Here is a 21,979-nt window from a genome sequence, read left to right as displayed (position 1 = left end):
ACCTCGGCCGAGTCATACCAAAGACTATAAAAATGGGAGCCATTACCTCCCTGCTTGACACTCAGCATCAAGGGTTGGAATTGGGGGTTAAATCACCAAAAATGATTCCCGGGCGCGGCCACCGCTGCTGCTCACTGCTCCCCTCACCTCCCAGGGGGTGATCAAGGGGATGGGTCAAATGCAGAGGACACAATTCACCACACCTAGTGTGTGTGTGACAATCATTGGTACTTTAACTTAACTTTAACTTAACATAGGCTCACACAAGTTCCGTAAATAATCCAAATTTGGAACACAGCATCATAGTTTTCACAGCTTTTTGGTTTTTAGAGGTAGAACGGGTATTGAGAAACTTACATTTATGAATATACAACTCAGCCAATAGTATATGAGGTTGCAAAGGTAAAATTCCTTTTCAATTTTTTTTTGTCATACTGTGTAAATCCAAATAGCACATATTTAAAACAACATTTGGGGAGCTTTTTTTTTTTTTTTAATTTTAATTTGATAAACCTTTATTTATAAACTGCAACATTTACAAACAATCGAGAAATAATAATAATAATAATCAAAATAAGTACAAAAAAACTGTACAAAAACAGTACAAATCAGCGCCAGGGGGTTGTAAACTCAATAAAGTAACTAACATTTGGGGAGCTTTTTTTTTTTTTTTTTAATTAACCTTTATTTATACATTTCAACATTTACATACAGTTGAGAAATAATAATCAAAGTAAGTACTAAAACAGTACAAAACAGCGCCAGGGGGTTGTAAATTCAAAGTAACTAAAATAGAATGCAATATATGTATATATATATATATATATATATATATATATATATATATATATATATATATATATATATATATATATATATATGTCTTAATAAGGTTATCCAAAAAATAGTGCTCGATACCGTAGTAGAGCGCAATAAATGTATGTGTGGGAAAAAAAATCACAAGACTACTTCATCTCTACAGGCCTGTTTCATGAGGGGTTCCCTCAATCATCAGGAGATTTTTTTTTTTTTTTCCCCTGATGATTGAGGGAACCCCTCATGAAACAGGCCTGTAGAGATGAAGTAGTCTTGTGATTTTTTTCCCCACACATACATTTATATATATATATATATATATATATATATATATATATATATATATATATATATATATATATATATATATATATATATAAAACAAAGTGTAAAGCCATAGGCTCACACAAGTTCAGTAAATAACGTAAATTTGGAACACAGCATCATAGTTTTCACAGCTTTTTGGTTGTTAGAGGTAGAAAGTGTTTTAACGTAGAGTTCTAATTCTTTTTTAAAGGCACAAAAAACAGGTCGGGTATTGAGAAACTTACATTTATGAATATAAAACTTAGCCAATAGTATATTGAGGTTGCAATATACAAAATTCCTTTTCAATTTTCTTGGTCATACTGTGTAAATCCAAATAGGACAACATTTGGGGAGCTTTTTTTTTTTTTTTTTTTAATTTGATAAACCTTTATTTATAAACTGCAACAATTACAAAAAATCGAGAAATAATAATAATCAAAATAAGTACAAAAAAACAGTACAAAAACAGTACAAATCAGCGCCAGGGGGTTGTAAACTCAATAAAGTAACTAACATTTGGGGACCTTTTTTTTTTTTTTATTTTTTTTTTATAAACCTTTATTTATAAATTTCAACATTTACAAACAATTGAGAAATAATAATAATCAAAATAAGTACAAAAACAGCGCCAGGGGGTTGTAAAGTCAATAAAGTAACTAAAATGCAATGCAAAATATATATACCGGTATGTAACAAAGTGTAAAGCCATAGGCTCACACAAGTTCAGTAAACAATTTAAATTTGGAACACAGCATCATAGTTTTCACATCTTTTTGGTTGTTAGAGGTAGAGAGTGTTTTAACGTATTTTAACGTAGAGTTCTAATTCTTTTTTAAAAGCACAAAAAAACAGGTCGGGTATTAAGAAACTTACATTTATGAATATAAAACTTAGCCAAATGTATAATAAGGTTGCAAAGATACAATTCCTTTTCAATTTTCTCTGTCATACTGTGTAAATCCAAATAGCACATATTTAAAACAACATTTGGGGAGCTTTTTTTGTTTTGTTTGTTTTTTATTTGATAAACCTTTATTTATAAACTGCAACATTTACAAACAATCGAGAAATAATAATAATCAAAATAAGTACAAAAAATCAGTACAAAAACAGTACAAATCAGTGACAGGGGGTTGTAAACTCAATAAAGTAACTAACATTTAGGGAGCTTTTTTTTTTTTTTTTAATCTTTATTTATAAATTTCAACATTTACAAACAGTTGAGAAATAATAATCAAAGTAAGTACAAAAACAGTACAAAACAGCGCCAGGGGATTGTAAATTCAAAGTAACTAAAATAGAATGCAAAATAAATACATATACATATACAACAAACAAAGTGTAAAGCCATAGGCTCACACAAGTTCAGTAAATAACTTAAATTTGGAACACAGCATCATCGTTTTCACAGCTTTTTGGTTGTTAGAGGTAGAAAGTGTTTTAACGTAGAGTTCTAATTCTTTTTTAAAGGCACAAAAAACAGGTCGGGTATTGAGAAACTTACATTTATGAATATAAAACGTAGCCAATATTATAATGAGGTTGCAAAGATAAAATTCATTTTCAATTTTTTTTTTTGTCATACTGTGTAAATCCAAATAGATCATCTTTAAAACAACATTTGGGGAGCTTTTTTTTTCTTTTTCTTTTTTGAATTTGATAAACCTTTATTTATAAACTGCAACATTTACAAACAATCGAGAAATAATAATAATCAAAATAAGTACAAAAAACAGTACAAATCAGTGCCATGGGGTTGTAAACTCAATAAAATAACTAACATTTGGGGAGCTTTTTTTTGTTTGTTTTTGGGGAATTTTATAAACCTTTATTTGTAAATTTCAAAATTTACAAACAGTTGAGAAATAATAATCAAAGTGAGTACAAAAACAGTACAAAACAGCGCAAGGGGGTTGTAAATTCAAAGTAACTAAAATAGAATGCTATATATACATATATATATATATATATATATATATATATATATATATATATATATATATATTTATATATATATATATTTATATATTTATATATATATATATATATATATATATATATATATATATATATATATATATATATATATATATATATATATATAACAAAGTGCAAAGCCATAGGCTCACACAAGTTCAGTAAATCACTTAAATTTGGAACACAGCATCATAGTTTTCACAGCTTTTTGGTTGTTAGAGGTAGAAAACGGTTTTAAAGTAAATTTCTAATTATTTTTTAAAGGCACAAAAAACAGGTCGGGTATTGAGAAACTTACATTTATGAATATAAAACTTAGCCAATAGTATATTGAGGTTGCAAAGACAAAATTCCTTTTCAATTTTATTGGTCATACTGTGTAAATCCAAATAGGACAACATTTGGGGAGCTTTTTTTTTAATTTGATAAACCTTTATTTATAAACTGCAACAATTACAAAAAATTTAGAAATAATAATAATCAAAATAAGTACAAAAAAACAGTACAAAAACAGTACAAATCAGCGCCAGGGGGTTGTAAACTCAATAAAGTAACTAACATATGGGGAGCTTTTAAAAAAAAAAAAAGTATAAACCTTTATTTATAAATTTCAACATTTACAAACAATTGAGAAATAATAATAATCAAAATAAGTACAAAAACAGCGCCAGGGGGTTGTAAACTCAATAAAGTAACTAACATTTGGGGACCTTTTTTTTTTTTAATTTTTTTTTATAAACCTTTATTTATAAATTTCAACATTTACAAACAATTGAGAAGTAATAATAATCAAAATAAGTACAAACACAGCTCCAGGGGGTTGTAAAGTCAATAAAGTAACTAAAATACAATGCAAAATATATATATGTAACAAAGTGCAAAGCCATAGGCTCACACAAGTTCAGTAAATAACTTAAATTTGGAACACAGCATCATAGTTTTCACAGCTTTTTGGTTGTTAGAGGTAGAAAGTGTTTTAACTTAGAGTTCTAATTCTTTTTTAAAGGCACAAAAAACAGTTCGGGTATTAAGAAACTTACATTTATGAATATAAAACTTAGCCAAATGTATAATAAGGTTGCAAAGATACAATTCCTTTTCAATTTTCTTTGTCATACTGTGTAAATCCAAATAGCACATCTTTAAAACAACATTTGGGGAGCTTTTTTTTTTTTTTTTAATTTAATTTGATAAACCTTTATTTATAAACTGCAACATTTACAAACAATCGAGAAATAATAATAATCAAAATAAGTACAAAAAATCAGTACAAAAACAGTACAAATCAGTGACAGGGGGTTGTAAATTCAATAAAGTAACTAACATTTAGGGAGCTTTTTTTTTTTTTAATCTTTATTTATAAATTTCAACATTTACAAACAGTTGAGAAATAATAATCAAAGTAAGTACAAAAACAGTACAAAACAGCGCCAGGGGATTGTAAATTCAAAGTAACTAAAATAGAATGCAATATATATATATATATATATATATATATATATATATATATATATATATATATATATATATATATATATATATATATATATATATATATACAATTTCAGTAAATAACTTAAATTTGGAACACAGCATCATAGTTTTCACAGCTTTTTGGTTGTTAGAGGTAGAAAACGTTTTTTAAAGTAAAGTTCTAATTCTTTTTTAAAGGCACAAAAAACAGGTCGGGTATTGAGAAACTTACATTTATGAATATAAAACTTAGCCAATAGTATATTGAGGTTGCAATATACAAAATTCCTTTTCAATTTTCTTGGTCATACTGTGTAAATCCAAATAGGACAACATTTGGGGAGCATTTTTTTTTTTTTTAATTTGATAAACCTTTATTTATAAACTGCAACAATTACAAAAAATTTAGAAATAATAATAATCAAAATAAGTACAAAAAAACAGTACAAAAACAGTACAAATCAGCGCCAGGGGGTTGTAAACTCAATAAAGTAACTAACATTTGGGGAGCTTTTAAAAAAAAAAAATGTATAAACCTTTATTTATAAATTTCAACATTTACAAACAATTGAGAAATAATAATAATCAAAATAAGTACAAAAACAGCGCCAGGGGGTTGTAAAGTCAATAAAGTAACTAAAATGCAATGCAAAATATATATATGTAACAAAGTGTAAAGCCATAGGCTCACACAAGTTCAGTAAACAATTTAAATTTGGAACACAGCATCATAGTTTTCACAGCTTTTTGGTTGTTAGAGGTAGAGAGTGTTTTAACGTATTTTAACGTAGAGTTCTAATTCTTTTTTAAAAGCACAAAAAACAGGTCGGGTATTAAGAAACTTACATTTATGAATATAAAACTTAGCCAAATGTATAATAAGGTTGCAAAGATACAATTCCTTTTCAATTTTCTCTGTCATACTGTGTAAATCCAAATAGCACATATTTAAAACAACATTTGGGGAGCTTTTTTTGTTTTGTTTGTTTTTTATTTGATAAACCTTTATTTATAAACTGCAACATTTACAAACAATCGAGAAATAATAATAATCAAAATAAGTACAAAAAATCAGTACAAAAACAGTACAAATCAGTGACAGGGGGTTGTAAACTCAATAAAGTAACTAACATTTAGGGAGCTTTTTTTTTTTTTTTTAAATCTTTATTTATAAATTTCAACATTTACAAACAGTTGAGAAATAATAATCAAAGTAAGTACAAAAACAGTACAAAACAGCGCCAGGGGGTTGTAAATTCAAAGTAACTAAAATAGAATGCAATATATATATATATATATATATATATATATATATATATATATATATATATATATATATATATATATATATATATATATATATACAATTTCAGTAAATAACTTAAATTTGGAACACAGCATCATCGTTTTCACAGTTTTTGGTTGTTAGAGGTAGAAAACGTTTTTTAAAGTAAAGTTCTAATTCTTTTTTAAAGGCACGAAAAACAGGTCGGGTATTGAGAAACTTACATTTATGAATGCAAAGATAAAATTCCTTTTCCATTTTTTTTGTCATACTGTGTAAATCCAAATAGCACATCTTTAAAACAACATTTTTCTTTTCTTTTTTGAATTTGATAAACCGTTATTTATAAACGGCAACATTTACAACAATCGAGAAATAATAATAATCAAAATAAGTACAAAAAACAGTACAAATCAGTGCCATGGGGTTGTAAACTCAAAAAAATAACTAACATTTGGGGAGCTTTTTTTGTTTGTTTTTTGGGGAATTTTATAAACCTTTATTTGTAAATTTCAAAATTTACAAACAGTTGAGAAATAATAATCAAAGTGAGTACAAAAACAGTACAAAACAGCGCCAGGGGGTTGTAAATTCAAAGTAACTAAAATAGAATGCTATATATATATATATATATATATATATATATATATATATATATATATATATATATATATAACAAAGTGCAAAGCCATAGGCTCATACAAGTTCAGTAAATAACTTAAATTTGGAACACAGCATCTTAGTTTTCACAGCTTTTTGGTTGTTAGAGGTAGAAAACGGTTTTAAAGTAAATTTCTAATTCTTTTTTAAAGGCACAAAAAACAGGTCGGGTATTGAGAAACTTACATTTATGAATATAAAACTTAGCCAATAGTATATTGAGGTTGCAAAGACAAAATTCCTTTTCAATTTTCTTGGTCATACTGTGTAAATCCAAATAGGACAACATTTGGGGAGCATTTTTTTTTTTTTAATTTGATAAACCTTTATTTATAAACTGCAACAATTACAAAAAATCGAGAAATAATAATAATCAAAATAAGTACAAAAAAACAGTACAAAAACAGTACAAATCAGCGCCAGGGGGTTGTAAACTCAATAAAGTAACTAACATTTGGGGACCTTTTATTTTATTTTATTTTTTTATAAACCTTTATTTATAGATTTCAACATTTACAAACAATTGAGAAGTAATAATAATCAAAATAAGTACAAACACAGCGCCAGGGGGTTGTAAAGTCAATAAAGTAACTAAAATACAATGCAAAATATACATATGTAACAAAGTGTAAATACATAGGCTCACACAAGTTCAGTAAATAACTTAAATTTGGAACACAGCATCATCGTTTTCACAGCTTTTTGGTTGTTAGAGGTAGAAAGTGTTTTAACTTAGAGTTCTAATTCTTTTTTAAAGGCACAAAAAACAGGTCGGGTATTGAGAAACTTACATTTATGAATATAAAACTTAGCCAAATGTATAATAAGGTTGCAAAGATACAATTCCTTTTCAATTTTCTTTGTCATACTGTGTAAATCCAAATAGCACATCTTTAAAACAACATTTTGGAGAGCTTTTTAAAAAAAAAAAAAAATTTTATTTGATAAACCTTTATTTATAAACTACAACATTTACAAACAATCGAGAAATAATAATAATCAAAATAAGTACAAAAAATCAGTACAAAAACTGTACAAATCAGTAACAGAGGGTTGTAAACTCAATAAAGTAACTAACATTTAGGGAGTTTTTTTTTTTTAATCTTTATTCATAAATTTCAACATTTACAAACCGTTGAGAAATAATAATTAAAGTAAGTACAAAAACAGTACAAAACAGCGCCAGGGGGTTGTAAATTCAAAGTAACTAAAATAGAATGCAAAATAAATACATATATATATATATAACAAACAAAGTGTAAAGCCATAGGCTCACACAATTTCAGTAAATAACTTAAATTTGGAACACAGCATCATAGATTTCACAGTTTTTGGTTGTTTGAAGTAGACAACGGTTTTTAAAGTAAAGTTCTAATTATTTTTTAAAGGCACAAAAAACAGGTCGGGTATTGAGAAACTTACATTTAAGAATATAAAACGTAGCCAAAAGTATAATTAGGTTGCAAAGATAAAATTCCTTTCCATTTTTTTTTTGTCATACTGTGTAAATCCAAATAGATCATCTTTAAAACAACATTTGGAGAGCTTTTTTTTTTCTTTTCTTTTTTGGATTTGATAAACCTTTATTTATAAACTGCAACATTTACAAACAATCGAGAAATAATAATAATCAAAATAAGTACAAAAAACAGTACAAATCAGTGCCAGGGGGTTGTAAACTCAATAAAATAACTAACATTTGGGGAGCTTTTTTTTGTTTGTTTTTTGGGGAATTTTATAAACCTTTATTTATAAATTTCAAAATTTACAAACAGTTGAGAAATAATAATCAAAGTAAGTACAAAAACAGTACAAAACAGCGCCAGGGGGTTGTAAATTCAAAGTAACTAAAATAGAATGCTATATATATATATATATATATATATATATATATATATATATATATATATATATATATATATATATATATATATATATATATATATATATATATATATATATATATATATATATATATATATATATATATATATATGTATAACAAAGTGCAAAAGCCATAGGCTCACACAATTTCAGTAAATAACTTACATTTGGAACACAGCATCATAGTTTTCACAGCTTTTTGGTTGTTAGAGGTAGAGAGTGTTTTTAAGTAAAGTTCTAATTCTTTTTTAAAGGCACAAAAAACAGGTCGGGTATTGAGAAACTTACATTTATGAATATACAACTTAGCCAATAGTATAATGAGGTTGCAAAGACAAAATTCCTTTTCAATTTTCTTGGTCATACTGTGTAAATCCAAATAGGACAACATTTGGGGAGCTTTTTTTTTTTTTTTTTAATTTGATAAACCTTTATTTATAAACTGCAACAATTACAAAAAAATTGAGAAATAATAATAATCAAAATAAGTACAAAAAAACAGTACAAAAACAGTACAAATCAGCGCCAGGGGGTTGTAAACTCAATAAAGTAACTAACATTTGGGGAGCTTTTTTTTTTAAATATACCTTTATTTATACATTTCAACATTTACAAACAGTTGAGAAATAATAATCAAAGTAAGTACCAAAAACAGTACAAAACAGTGCCAGGGGGTTGTAAATTCAAAGTAACTAAAATAGAATGCAATATATGTATATATATATATATATATATATATATATATATATATATATATATATATATATATATATATATATATATATATATATATATATATATATATATATATATATATATATGTCTTAATAAGGTTATCCAAAAAATAGTGCTCGATACCGTAGTAGAGCGCAATAAATGTATGTGTGGGGAAAAAAATCACAAGACTACTTCATCTCTACAGGCCTGTTTCATGAGGGGTTCCCTCAATCATCAGGAGATTTTTTTATTTTTTTATTTTTTTTCCTGATGATTGAGGGAACCCCTCATTAAACAGGCCTGTAGAGATGAAATAGTCTTGTGATTTTTTTCCCCACACATACATTTTTATATATATATATATATATATATATATATATATATATATATATATATATATATATATATATAACAAAATATAAAGCCATATGCTCACACAATTTCAGTAAATAATTTAAATTTGGAACACAGCATCATAGTTTTCACAGCTTTTTGGTTGTTAGAGGTAGAAAGTGTTTTAACGTAGAGTTCTAATTCTTTTTTAAAGGCACAAAAAACAGGTCGGGTATTGAGAAACTTACATTTATGAATATAAAACTTAGCCAAAAGTATAATAAGGTTGCAAAGATAAAATTAATTTTCTATTTTCTTTGTCATACTGTGTAAATCCAAATAGCACACCTTTAAAACAACATTTGGGGAGCTTTTTAAAAAAAAAAATGTTTTAATTTGATAAACCTTTATTTATAAACTGCAACATTGACAAACAATCGAGAAATAATAATAATCAAAATAAGTACAAAAAATCAGTACAAAAACAGTACAAATCAGTGACAGGGGGTTGTAAACTCAATAAAGTAACTAACATTTAGGGAGCTTTTTTCTTTTTTTTTTAATCTTTATTTATAAATTTCAACATTTACAAACAGTTGAGAAATAATAATCAAAGTAAGTACAAAAACAGTACAAAACAGCGCCAGGGGGTTGTAAATTCAAAGTAACTAAAATAGAATGCAATATATATATATATATATATATATATATATATATATATATATATATATATATATATATATATATATATACATACAATTTCAGTAAATAACTTAAATTTGGAACACAGCATCATCGTTTTCACAGTTTTTGGTTGTTAGAGGTAGAAAACGTTTTTTAAAGTAAAGTTCTAATTCTTTTTTAAAGGCACAAAAAACAGGTCGGATATTGAGAAACTTACATTTATGAATGCAAAGATAAAATTCCTTTTCCATTTTTTTTGTCATACTGTGTAAATCCAAATAGCACATCTTTAAAACAACATTTTTCTTTTCTTTTTTGAATTTGATAAACCGTTATTTATAAACTGCAACATTTACAACAATCGAGAAATAATAATAATCAAAAGAAGTACAAAAAACAGTACAAATCAGTGCCATGGGGTTGTAAACTCAAAAAAATAACTAACATTTGGGGAGCTTTTTTTGTTTGTTTTTTGGGGAATTTTATAAACCTTTATTTGTAAATTTCAAAATTTACAAACAGTTGAGAAATAATAATCAAAGTGAGTACAAAAACAGTACAAAACAGCGCCAGGGGGTTGTAAATTCAAAGTAACTAAAATAGAATGCTATATATACATATATATATTTATATATATATATATATATATATATATATATATATATATATATATATATATATATATATATATATATATATATGTGTATAAGAAAGTGCAAAAGCCATAGGCTCACACAATTTCAGTAAATAACTTACATTTGGAACACAGCATCATAGTTTTCACAGCTTTTTGGTTGTTAGAGGTAGAGAGTGTTTTTAAGTAAAGTTCTAATTCTTTTTTAAAGGCACAAAAAACAGGTCGGGTATTGAGAAACTTACATTTATGAATATAAAACTTAGCCAAATGTATAATAAGGTTGCAAAGATACAATTCCTTTTCAATTTTCTTTGTCATACTGTGTAAATCCAAATAGCACATCTTTAAAACAACATTTGGGGAGCTTTTTAAAAAAAAATTTTTTTTAATTTGATAAACCTTTATTTATAAACTGCAACATTTACAAACAATCGAGAAATAATAATAATCAAAATAAGTACAAAAGATCAGTACAAAAACAGTACAAATCAGTGACAGGGGGTTGTAAACTCAATAAAGTAACTAACATTTAGGGAGTTTTTTTTTTTTTTAATCTTTATTTATAAATTTCAACATTTACAAACAGTTGAGAAATAATAATCAAAGTAAGTACAAAAACAGTACAAAACAGCGCCAGGGGATTGTAAATTCAAAGTAACTAAAATAGAATGCAAAATAAATACATATATATGTATAACAAACAAAGTGCAAAGCCATAGGCTCACACAATTTCAGTAAATAACTTAAATTTGGAACACAGCATCTTAGTTTTCACAGCTTTTTGGTTGTTAGAGGTAGAAAACGTTTTTTAAAGTAAAGTTCTAATTCTTTTTTTAAAGGCACAAAAAACATTTCGGGTATTGAGAAACTTACATTTAAGAATATAAAACGTAGCCAAAAGTATAATTAGGTTGCAAAGATAAAATTCCTTTCCATTTTTTTTTTTGTCATACTGTGTAAATCCAAATAGCACATCTTTAAAACAACATTTGGGGAGCTTTTTTTTTCTTTTTCTTTTTTTAATTTGATAAACCTTTATTTATAAACTGCAACATTTACAAACAATCGAGAAATAATAATAATCAAAATAAGTACAAAAAACAGTACAAATCAGTGCCATGGGGTTGTAAACTCAATAAAATAACTAACATTTGGGGAGCTTTTTTTTGTTTGTTTTTTGGGGAATTTTATAAACCTTTATTTGTACATTTCAAAATTTACAAACAGTTGAGAAATAATAATCAAAGTAAGTACAAAAACAGTACAAAACAGCGCAAGGGGGTTGTAAATCGAAAGTAACTAAAATAGAATGCAATATATATATATATATATATATATATATATATATATATATATATATATAAAACAAAGTGCAAAGCCATAGGCTCACTCAATTTCAGTAAATAACTTAAATTTGGAACACAGCATCATAGTTTTCACAGTTTTTGGTTGTTAGAGGTAGAAAACGGTTTTAAAGTAAATTTCTAATTCTTTTTTAAAGGCACAAAAAACAGGTCGGGTATTGAGAAACTTACATTTATGAATATAAAACTTAGCCAATAGTATAATGAGGTTGCAAAGACAAAATTCCTTTTCAATTTTATTGGTCATACTGTGTAAATCCAAATAGGACAACATTTGGGGAGCTTTTTTTTTTTTTTTTTTTTAATTTGATAAACCTTTATTTATAAACTGCAACAATTACAAAAAATTTAGAAATAATAATAATCAAAATAAGTACAAAAAAACAGTAAAAAAAACAGTACAAATCAGCGCCAGGGGGTTGTAAACTCAATAAAGTAACTAACATTTGGGGAGATTTTTTTTAATCTATTTTTTTTATAAACCTTTATTTATAAATTTCAACATTTACTAACAATTGAGAAGTAATGATAATCAAAATAAGTACAAAAACAGCGCCAGGGGGTTGTAAAGTCAATAAAGTAACTAAAATACAATGCAAAATATACATATGTAACAAAGTGCAAATACATAGGCTCACACAAGTTCAGTAAATAACTTAAATTTGGAACACAGCATCACAGTTTTCACAGCTTTTTGGTTGTTAGAGGTAGAAAGTGTTTTAACGTAGAGTTCTAATTCTTTTTTAAAGGCACAAAAAACAGGTCGGGTATTGAGAAACTTACATTTATGAATATAAAACTTAGCCAAATGTATAATAAGGTTGCAAAGATACAATTCCTTTTCAATTTTCTTTGTCATACTGTGTAAATCCAAATAGCACATCTTTAAAACAACATTTGGGGAGCTTTTTTTTTGTTTTGTTTGTTTTTTATTTGATAAACCTTTATTTGTAAACTGCAACATTTACAAACAATCGAGAAATGATAATAATCAAAATAACGGGGTTGTAAACTCAATAAAGTAACTAACATTTGGGGAGCTTTTTTTTTTAAAATATACCTTTATTTATACATTTCAACATTTACAAACAGTTGAGAAATAATAATCAAAGTAAGTACCAAAAACAGTACAAAACAGCGCCAGGGGGTTGTAAATTCAAAGTAACTAAAATAGAATGCAATATATATATATATATATATATATATATATATATATATATATATATATATATATATATATATATATATATACAAAACAAAGTGTAAAGCCATAGGCTCACACAAGTTCAGTAAATAACTTAAATTTGGAACACAGCATCTTAGTTTTCACAGCTTTTTGGTTGTTAGAGGTAGAGAGTATTTTAACGTAGAGTTCTAATTTTTTTTTAAAGGCACAAAAAACAGGTGGGGTATTGAGAAACTTACATTTATGAATATAAAACTTAGCCAATATTATATAATGAGGTTGCAAAGGTAAAATTCCTTTTAAATTTTTTTGTCATGCAGTATAAATCCAAATAGCACATCTTTAAAACAACATTTGGGGAGCTTTTTTTGTTTTGTTTGTTTTTTATTGGATAAACCTTTATTTATAAACTGCAACATTTACAAACAATCGAGAAATGATAATAATCAAAATAACGGGGTTGTAAACTCAATAAAGTAACTAACATTTTGGGGAGTTTTTTTTTTTTTAATATACCTTTATTTATACATTTCAACATTTACAAACAGTTGAGAAATAATAATCAAAGTAAGTACCAAAAACAGTACAAAACAGCGCCAGGGGGTTGTAAATTCAAAGTAACTAAAATAGAATGCAATATATATAAATATATAAATATATATATATATATATATATATATATATATATATATATATATATATATATATGTATGTGTGGGGAAAAAATCACAAGACTATTTCATCTCTACAGGCCTGTTTCATGAGGGGGGGTTCCCTCAATCATCAGGAGATTTTGATTGAGGGAACCCCCCCTCATGAAACAGGCCTGTAGAGATGAAATAGTCTTGTGATTTTTTTCCCACACATACATATATTGCGCTCTACTACGGTATCGAGCACTATTTTTTGGATAACCTTATTAAGACATATATATATATATATATATATATATATATATATATATATACGACGATCAGAAATGGAAAAATTCAACATCGACTACTCCACGAAGAACATTCCCATACCCGCGCAGAATGACTACAAGCTAAGGCTCATAGAAAAGACGGAACACTTCCTAAGAAGGATGCGGTGGAAAGCACATTTTTTCCTCCACCCTGAAACAAAAGGAACGCAAAAGAAAACTTACGGATTCAAATCTACCAAGAACCCACCCACAGTTGAGGAACTAAAGGATTTTGAGAACGACATGCTCAAAATGATACAATCAGTCAAATTCAAGCCAATCCGCAACCCACTCCTCACCAAGCTGAAAAATGACAAGGAGCGCATCAAGAAAGTAAACAACCTCATCATAGCTGCCGATAAAACCACAAACTTCTACAGAATGGACATACCAGAACACCACACCTTACTGGACAGAAGCATCACCAAATCATACAAAAAAGCACAACCCAACACCTTACAGAACATCCACCTGGAAAATAAAAGGATCGTGGCTGAACTGGACATTGAGGACAGGGTGGACGCCACAGCCAACAAGGAAGCCTTCATCACATTGAAGGACCACAAACCCAACTTTGCAAATAACCCAACATGCCGACTAATAAACCCAACTAAATCTGAAATAGGAAAAATCAGCAAAATAATCCTGGACAGAGTCAACACAAAAATCAAGGACAAAACACCACTCAACCAATGGAGAAATACAGCAGCAGTAATCAAATGGTTCAACAACATCCAAGACAAACAACAGCACAACTTTATCTCCTTTGATATCGAAGAATTTTACCTTTCCATCACGCAAGACCTACTGACTCAAGCACTAGACTTCGCCTCAGACTACGACTCAATCACAGGCAACGAAAGAAACATCATCATCCACGCAAAAAACTCCATTCTCATCCACAACAGTACACCATGGCAAAAAAAGAACAATGCAACATTTGACGTCACTATGGGAAGTTTTGACGGAGCAGAAACGTGTGAACTCGTTGGGAGTTTCCTCCTCTCCCAGCTCGCTAGCCTCAACCTGAACCTTGGTATTTACCGTGATGACGGACTGGCAGTGTGTCGCGCCTCGCCAAGGAGCAGCGAGAATACCAAGAAGCGCATATGCCAAATTTTCAAAGAGAACGGCCTACGGATCACGATTGAAGCCAACAAGCAAACCGTCAACTTCCTTGACGTCACTTTCAACCTGAGAAATAACAGCTACCAACCATTCACGAAACCCAACACAACACTCCAATACGTGCACCATGACAGCAACCACCCACCCACCACCACGAAAAGAATACCTACCGGAATTAATAAAAGGCTATCGATGCTGTCATCTTGCAAAGCTGAATTTGACCAAGCAACCCCCCCGTACCAAAAAGCCCTTGATGAAAGCGGATACAATTTCACCCTCACCTATGAACCCACGCCAGGAAACCAGCCAAAAAAGAACAGAAAACGAAACGACATCATCTGGTACAACCCCCCATACAGCAAAAACGTCTCAACTAACATTGGACACAAATTCCTCAATCTGATTGACAAACACTTTCCCAAAGACAACACCCTAAGAAAAGTATTCAACAAGAACAACATTAAATTGAGCTACAGCTGCATGAACAATATACGACAAATCATCTCAAACCACAACAAAACAATTGCAAATGAGCCGTCGGCCCCCGGACAGAGCGACTCCAAAACCAACAAAGGCTGTAACTGTCGAAAGAAACCTGATTGCCCTCTCAACGGGGGGTGCTTACAAACATCAGTTGTCTACCAATCTAAGGTAATACGCAAGGACATTAACACATCCGACACATATGTAGGATTAACCGAGGGAGAATTCAAAACCAAATGGAACAATCACAAGGCTTCTTTCAGGAACCAAAACCTGCGGAATACCACAGAACTCAGCAAACACATTTGGGACCTCAAAGACAATAATGTTGAATATTCAATAACATGGCAAATTCTTGCATCCAGCACACCTTACAATAGTGGTAATAAAAGATGCAACCTATGCTTGAAAGAGAAACTGTTTATTATTTACCGTCCAGACCTGTCATCCCTCAACAAGCGCAGCGAAATTGTAACAGCATGCCGCCACAGACGGAAACACCTCCTAGGTAACACATGAGCCAATCACCACGCCCCTACGCCAGCCTGTACCCACCCACTCTGTGCCCTATATAAACCATGGTATGTGAATGCTCCCATTAAAATCTCCTGATGATTGAGGGTACCCCCCCTCATGAAACAGGCCTGTAGAGATGAAATAGTCTTGTGATTTTTTTCCCCACACATACATATATATAAGCGGTAGAAAATGGATGGATGGATGGATATATATATATATATATATATATATATATATATATATATATATATATATATATATATATATATATATATACATATATATATATATATCATACTTGCCAACCCTCCCGGATTTTCCGGGAGACTCCCGAAATTCAGCGCCTCTTCCGAAAACCTCCCGGGACAAATTTTCTCCCGAAAATCTCCCGAAATTCAGGCGGAGCCAGCTCCATGCGGACCTGAGTCCGCTTTCCCACAATATAAAGAACGTCTACAGTAAAGCAGTCCGTCTGCCGTAAACAGCAATGTTGTGACACTCTTAAACAGGACAATACTGCCATCTAGTGCATTTGATGAAAGCACTTTTGTGCGTGCCACACATCAATGCATAATCAGAGAGTGTGTTCAGCATGGTTAGAAAAATGGTGACAGAGAATAGAACAAGGATGGACAATTCAACCCTTAACTCAACAATGAGTAGATGAGTGTTATGTGTGTGTATATGTGTAAATAAATGAACACTGAAATTCAAGTATTTCTTTTATATATATATATATATATATATATATATATATATATATATATATATATATATATATATATATATAGCTAGAATTCACTGAAAGTCAATTATTTCTTATATATATATATATATATATATATATATATATATATATATATATATATATATATATATATATATATATATATATATATATATATATATATATATATATATCCATCCATCCATTTTCTACCGCTTATTCCCTTTGGGGTCGCGGGGGGCGCTGGAGCCTATCTCAGCTACAATCGGGCGGAATATATATATATATATATATATATATATATATATATATCCATCCATCCATTCTTCCATTTACTACCGCTTATTCCCTTCGGGGTCGCGGGGATATATATATACCGTATATATATATATATATATATATATATATATATATATATATATATATATATATGAAATACTTGACTTGGTGAATTCTAGCTGTAAATATACTCCTCCCCTCTTAACCACGCCCCCAATCACGCCCCCGCCCCAACCACGCCCCCCGCACCCACCCCCCGAAATTGGAGGTCTCAAGGTTGGCAAGTATGATATATATATATAAAACAAAGTGTAAAGCCATAGGCTCACTCAATTTCAGTAAATAACTTAAATTTGGAACACAGCATCTTAGTTTTCACAGCTTTTTGGTTGTTAGAGGTAGAGAGTATTTTAACATAGAGTTCAAATTTTTTTTTAAAGGCACAAAAAACAGGTGGGGTATTGAGAAACTTACATTTATGAATATACAACTTAGCCAATATTATATAATGAGGTTGCAAAGGTAAAATTCCTTTTAAAAATCATGCAGTGTAAATCCAAATAGCACATCTTTAAAACAACATGTGGGCTTTTTTTCAATTTATTTTTTTAATTTGATAAACCTTTATTTATAAACTGCAACATTTACAAACAATCGAGAAATAATAATAATAATCAAAATAAGTAGAAAAAAACAGCACAAATCATCGCCAACTCAATAAAGTAACTGACATTTGGGGAGAGGGGGTTGGATGACGTCACGAGTCAGAAAAGACACAGGTCTTGGCAGTTTACCACGTGACTGGGGGTGGGGAGGGGGAAGGGGGGAGGCGGGGCGGCTCCGGTGAGTGACCGGGAGGAGACTATCGTGGCCGAGGGGAGGTTTCCGGTTGATGTCGCTCCTTCTGACGCAGACGCTGGTGCAAACGATCCGTGTCCGCCCGCCCGTCCTCCGGTGTGCCGCGGTAATAAAAGTCCTCCTCCTTGCAGATAAGACGGTGAGAGCGGCCGGTCACTGTTCAGCAGCCATGGCCAAGAGGAGGCCCTTCGAGCGGCTACCCGCCGACGTCTTCCCCGTCAACTACGGGCTGTCTCTCAAGCCCGACCTGATCAACTTCACGTTCATGGGCAAGATGGAGGCGAGGGTGGAGGTATGTTGGATGCTGGTGTATTGGGGTGGAGGTATGTTGGATTCACACACCTGGAGGACATTTCCATTCTGCAACATGGGCTTTAGCTAGCCCGCTTGCTCTTAAAGGGCCACATGCACGCAAATGACGCGCTATTTTTACCCCTCACTTACAAATCATAACTTATATATTGACACAACCGAATGAAAATAATAATAATTATTATTATTATTAATGTAGTGTGTGTTACTAGCCATGTTAGCTTAGCAACACATGCTAACTGTAGCATGCTAACACCGTTGCTAATGCGCATTATTATTATTATTATTGTTATTTTTCCGGCCTCCCCGCTCAGACTTTGTGAATGGCGGGACAAATGTTTGCCGCGACGACGTTTACGACCGTGAGTTGGTGAACTTTGGTAGTCAGGCGACAAAGTGGCGGCGAGCTAGCTCGTTAGCTTTTAGCTCGCTGGTGTTTGCTAAATCATGGCATCGTCACGCCGCCCCCTCCCACCCGCGACACGCTCCATTCCGCCGGGGTCAAATTGTTGTTTTCACGGCGAAGATAGTGAAGATGATGGCGGGGTGAAGTCGGAGCACAGTTGGAGAGTGCATTTTTGCGTTGTTGATCATGTCCCTTTTTAACCAAATCCACCAGCTCACTTTTGTTATGTTTTTTTTTAATTTAATTCATACTTGCCAACCTTGAGACCTCCGATTTCGGGAGGTGGGGGTGGGCGTGGTCGGGGTGGGACGGAGGCGTGGTTGGGGGCGTGGCTAAAAGGGGAGGGGTATATTTACAGCTAGAATTCACCAAGTCAAGTATTTCTTATATATATATATATATATATATATATATATATATATATATATATATATATATATATATATATATATTAGAGATGCGCGGATAGGCAATTTTTTCATCCGCAACCGCAACAGAAAGTCGTCAACCATCCGCAATCCACCCGATCTAACATTTGATCAGAACCGCATCCGCCCGCACCCGTCCGTTGTTATATATCTAATATAGACGATGCAAGGCATTAGTGAGGTTATAAAGCTTTTGCCTGTTAAAGAAAGGAGACTGATCCAATGCAGCACAGACATTCGCGTGCCACGCTGTCACGACCCAGACGCACACCAGTGCGCAATCATATGGGGGCCGCGCTGAGCGCAACTCCAAGCGCGTCTCGCTGCCGGCGACGGCCGGGTATATGGGCCCGACGCTCCAGCGCCATCCATTTTCAGGGCTAGTTGATTCGGCAGGTGGGTTGTTACACACTCCTTAGCGGGTTCCAACTTCCATGGCCACCGTCCTAGCTGCTGTCTATATCAACCAGGGTGAGCCCACCCCTTTCGTGAGCGCGCGGAGTGACCCCTGTTACGCGCCCCCGGCAACAGGGGTGGCGGGCAGGTAAGCTGCGCGGGCGGAGCGCGCGGAGTGACCCCTGTTACGAGCCCCCGGCCACGGGGGTGGCGGGCAGGCAAGCTGCTTACCTGCTGCGCGTGACGCCGGCCGCGGCGAAGGCGGACGAGGCGGGGTGTCAGTGCAGTGGGCGTGCGGTGGTGACCCTGGACGTGCGTCGGGCCCTTCTCGCGGATCGCCTCAGCTACGGCTCCCGGTGGGGCCGTCTCGGGGGAAGGGGCCTCGGTCCCGGACCCCGGCGAGGCGTCCCTTCTCCGCTCCGTAAAAGTGTCCATCTCTTTTTTTTTTTTCTTCTGTTGTGGCATATGCTGCAGGTGCCTGCTCGTTGTTCGTATGTGGGTAACGACATTTAACTATGTATATATATTTCCGAATTGGTTTAACTGCCACCCGCCTGAATCTATTTAAAATCTAATTTTTTTTTTTCAACCGCCCGACCCGACCCGCGGATAAAATCTAATTTTTTTAAATTTCATCCGCCCGATCCGCGGATAATCCGCGGACTCCGCGGTTGTGCCCGCAAACCGCGCATCTCTACTGTCTAGAGCTCGGCAGAGTAACTGTGTAATACTCTTCCATATCAGTAGGTGGCAGCAGGTAGCTAATTGCTTTGTAGATGTTCGGAAACAGCGGGAGGCAGTGTGCAGGTAAAAAGGTGTCTAATGCAGTGGTTCTTAACCTGGGTTCGGTGAGTCGGGCTCAGGGGTTCAACGGAGGTCAAAACACACCCGACTCATCGTGTAAATAAAAAAATTACTATTATTATTACGGATACGGCAACAGCAGAAGTCACACTGATTTGCAAGTGTGTCATTTGTTGTGAGTTTATGCACTGTGGGTTTTGTTCTTTGAATAAGGTGATGTTCATGCACGCTTCATTTTGTGCACCAGTAAAAAAAACATGGTAACACTTTAGTATGGGGAACATATTCACCATTAATTAGTTGCTTATTAACATGCAAATTAGTAACATTGGCTCTTTTTATTTTTATTCTTATTGTAACATTTTTCGATTTTGTTTCCATTTATACCCCCATTATTTACTTTTTAAATTCGATCTCAACTCTACACTGCTGCTGGAATTTTAATTTTCCTGAAGGAATCAATAAAGTACTATCTATCTATTTATCTATCTTAACTAGTCATTATTAAGTACTTATTAATGCCTTATTTGGCACGGCCTTATTATAACCATAACCATCCATCTTCTTCCGCTTATCTGAGGTCGGGTCGCGGGGGCAGCAGCCTAAGCAGGGAAGCCCAGACTTCCCTCTCCCCAGCCACCTCGTCCAGCTCCTCCCGGGGGATCCCGAGGCGTTCCCAGGCCAGCCGGGAGAGATAGTCTTCCCAACGTGTCCTGGGTCTTCCCCGTGGCCTCCTACCGGTCGGACGTGCCCTAAACACCTCCCTAGGGAGGCGTTCGGGTGGCATCCTGACCAGATGCCCGAACCACCTCATCTGGCTCCTCTTAACCGTAACCAAATAACTCTAAATTAAGTCTTTGTTACTTAGAATATGTTCCCCATACTAAAGTGTTACCAAAAACATATAACTTGGTCTTGAATTTGAAAAAAACCAACATTTTATTTTTCACTAAAGAAGGTTTCCGTGAATGCGCATATGAAACTGGTGGGGTTCGGTACCTCCAACAAGGTTAAGAACCACTGGTCTAATGCTTAAACCAAAAATAAACAAAAGGTGAGTGCCCCTAAAGAAAAGGCATTGAAGCTTAGTGAAGGCTATGTAGAACAAAACTAAAACTGAACTGGCTTCAAAGTAAACAAAAACAGAACGCTGGACGACAGCAAAGACTTATTGTGGAGCAAAGACGGCGTCCACAAAGTACATCCGAACATGACATGACAATCAACAATGTCCCCACAAAGAAGGATAAAAACAACTGAAATAGTCTTGATTGCTAAAACAAAGTAGATGCGGGAAATATCGCTCAAAGGAAGACATGAAACTGCTACAGGAAAATAAAGAGAAAAAGA

The 21,979-nt window shown here is 32.2% G+C and overlaps 1 protein-coding gene across 2 annotated transcripts in view; it reads left to right on the top strand.

The window, feature by feature from the left end:
• Positions 1–21,979, top strand: part of npepps (aminopeptidase puromycin sensitive) — an 87,787-nt gene that overhangs the window by 2,857 nt on the left and 62,951 nt on the right. Inside the window, exon 2 of one of the 2 annotated variants that reach the window (XM_061984339.2) lies at positions 18,415–18,575. In XM_061984339.2, the coding sequence (XP_061840323.1) occupies positions 18,415–18,575 (161 nt within the window). Of the gene's footprint in view, positions 1–18,235; positions 18,576–21,979 lie in introns of those variants that run through there. The other variant, XM_061984338.2, reaches the window with a different exon arrangement.

The sequence above is a fragment of the Nerophis lumbriciformis genome, linkage group LG25 (genome assembly GCF_033978685.3).
Source record: "Nerophis lumbriciformis linkage group LG25, RoL_Nlum_v2.1, whole genome shotgun sequence".
NCBI lineage: Eukaryota > Metazoa > Chordata > Actinopteri > Syngnathiformes > Syngnathidae > Nerophis > Nerophis lumbriciformis.
Note: the sequence above shows the minus strand (reverse complement) of the source record. Positions and strands in the feature narration are given on the sequence as shown.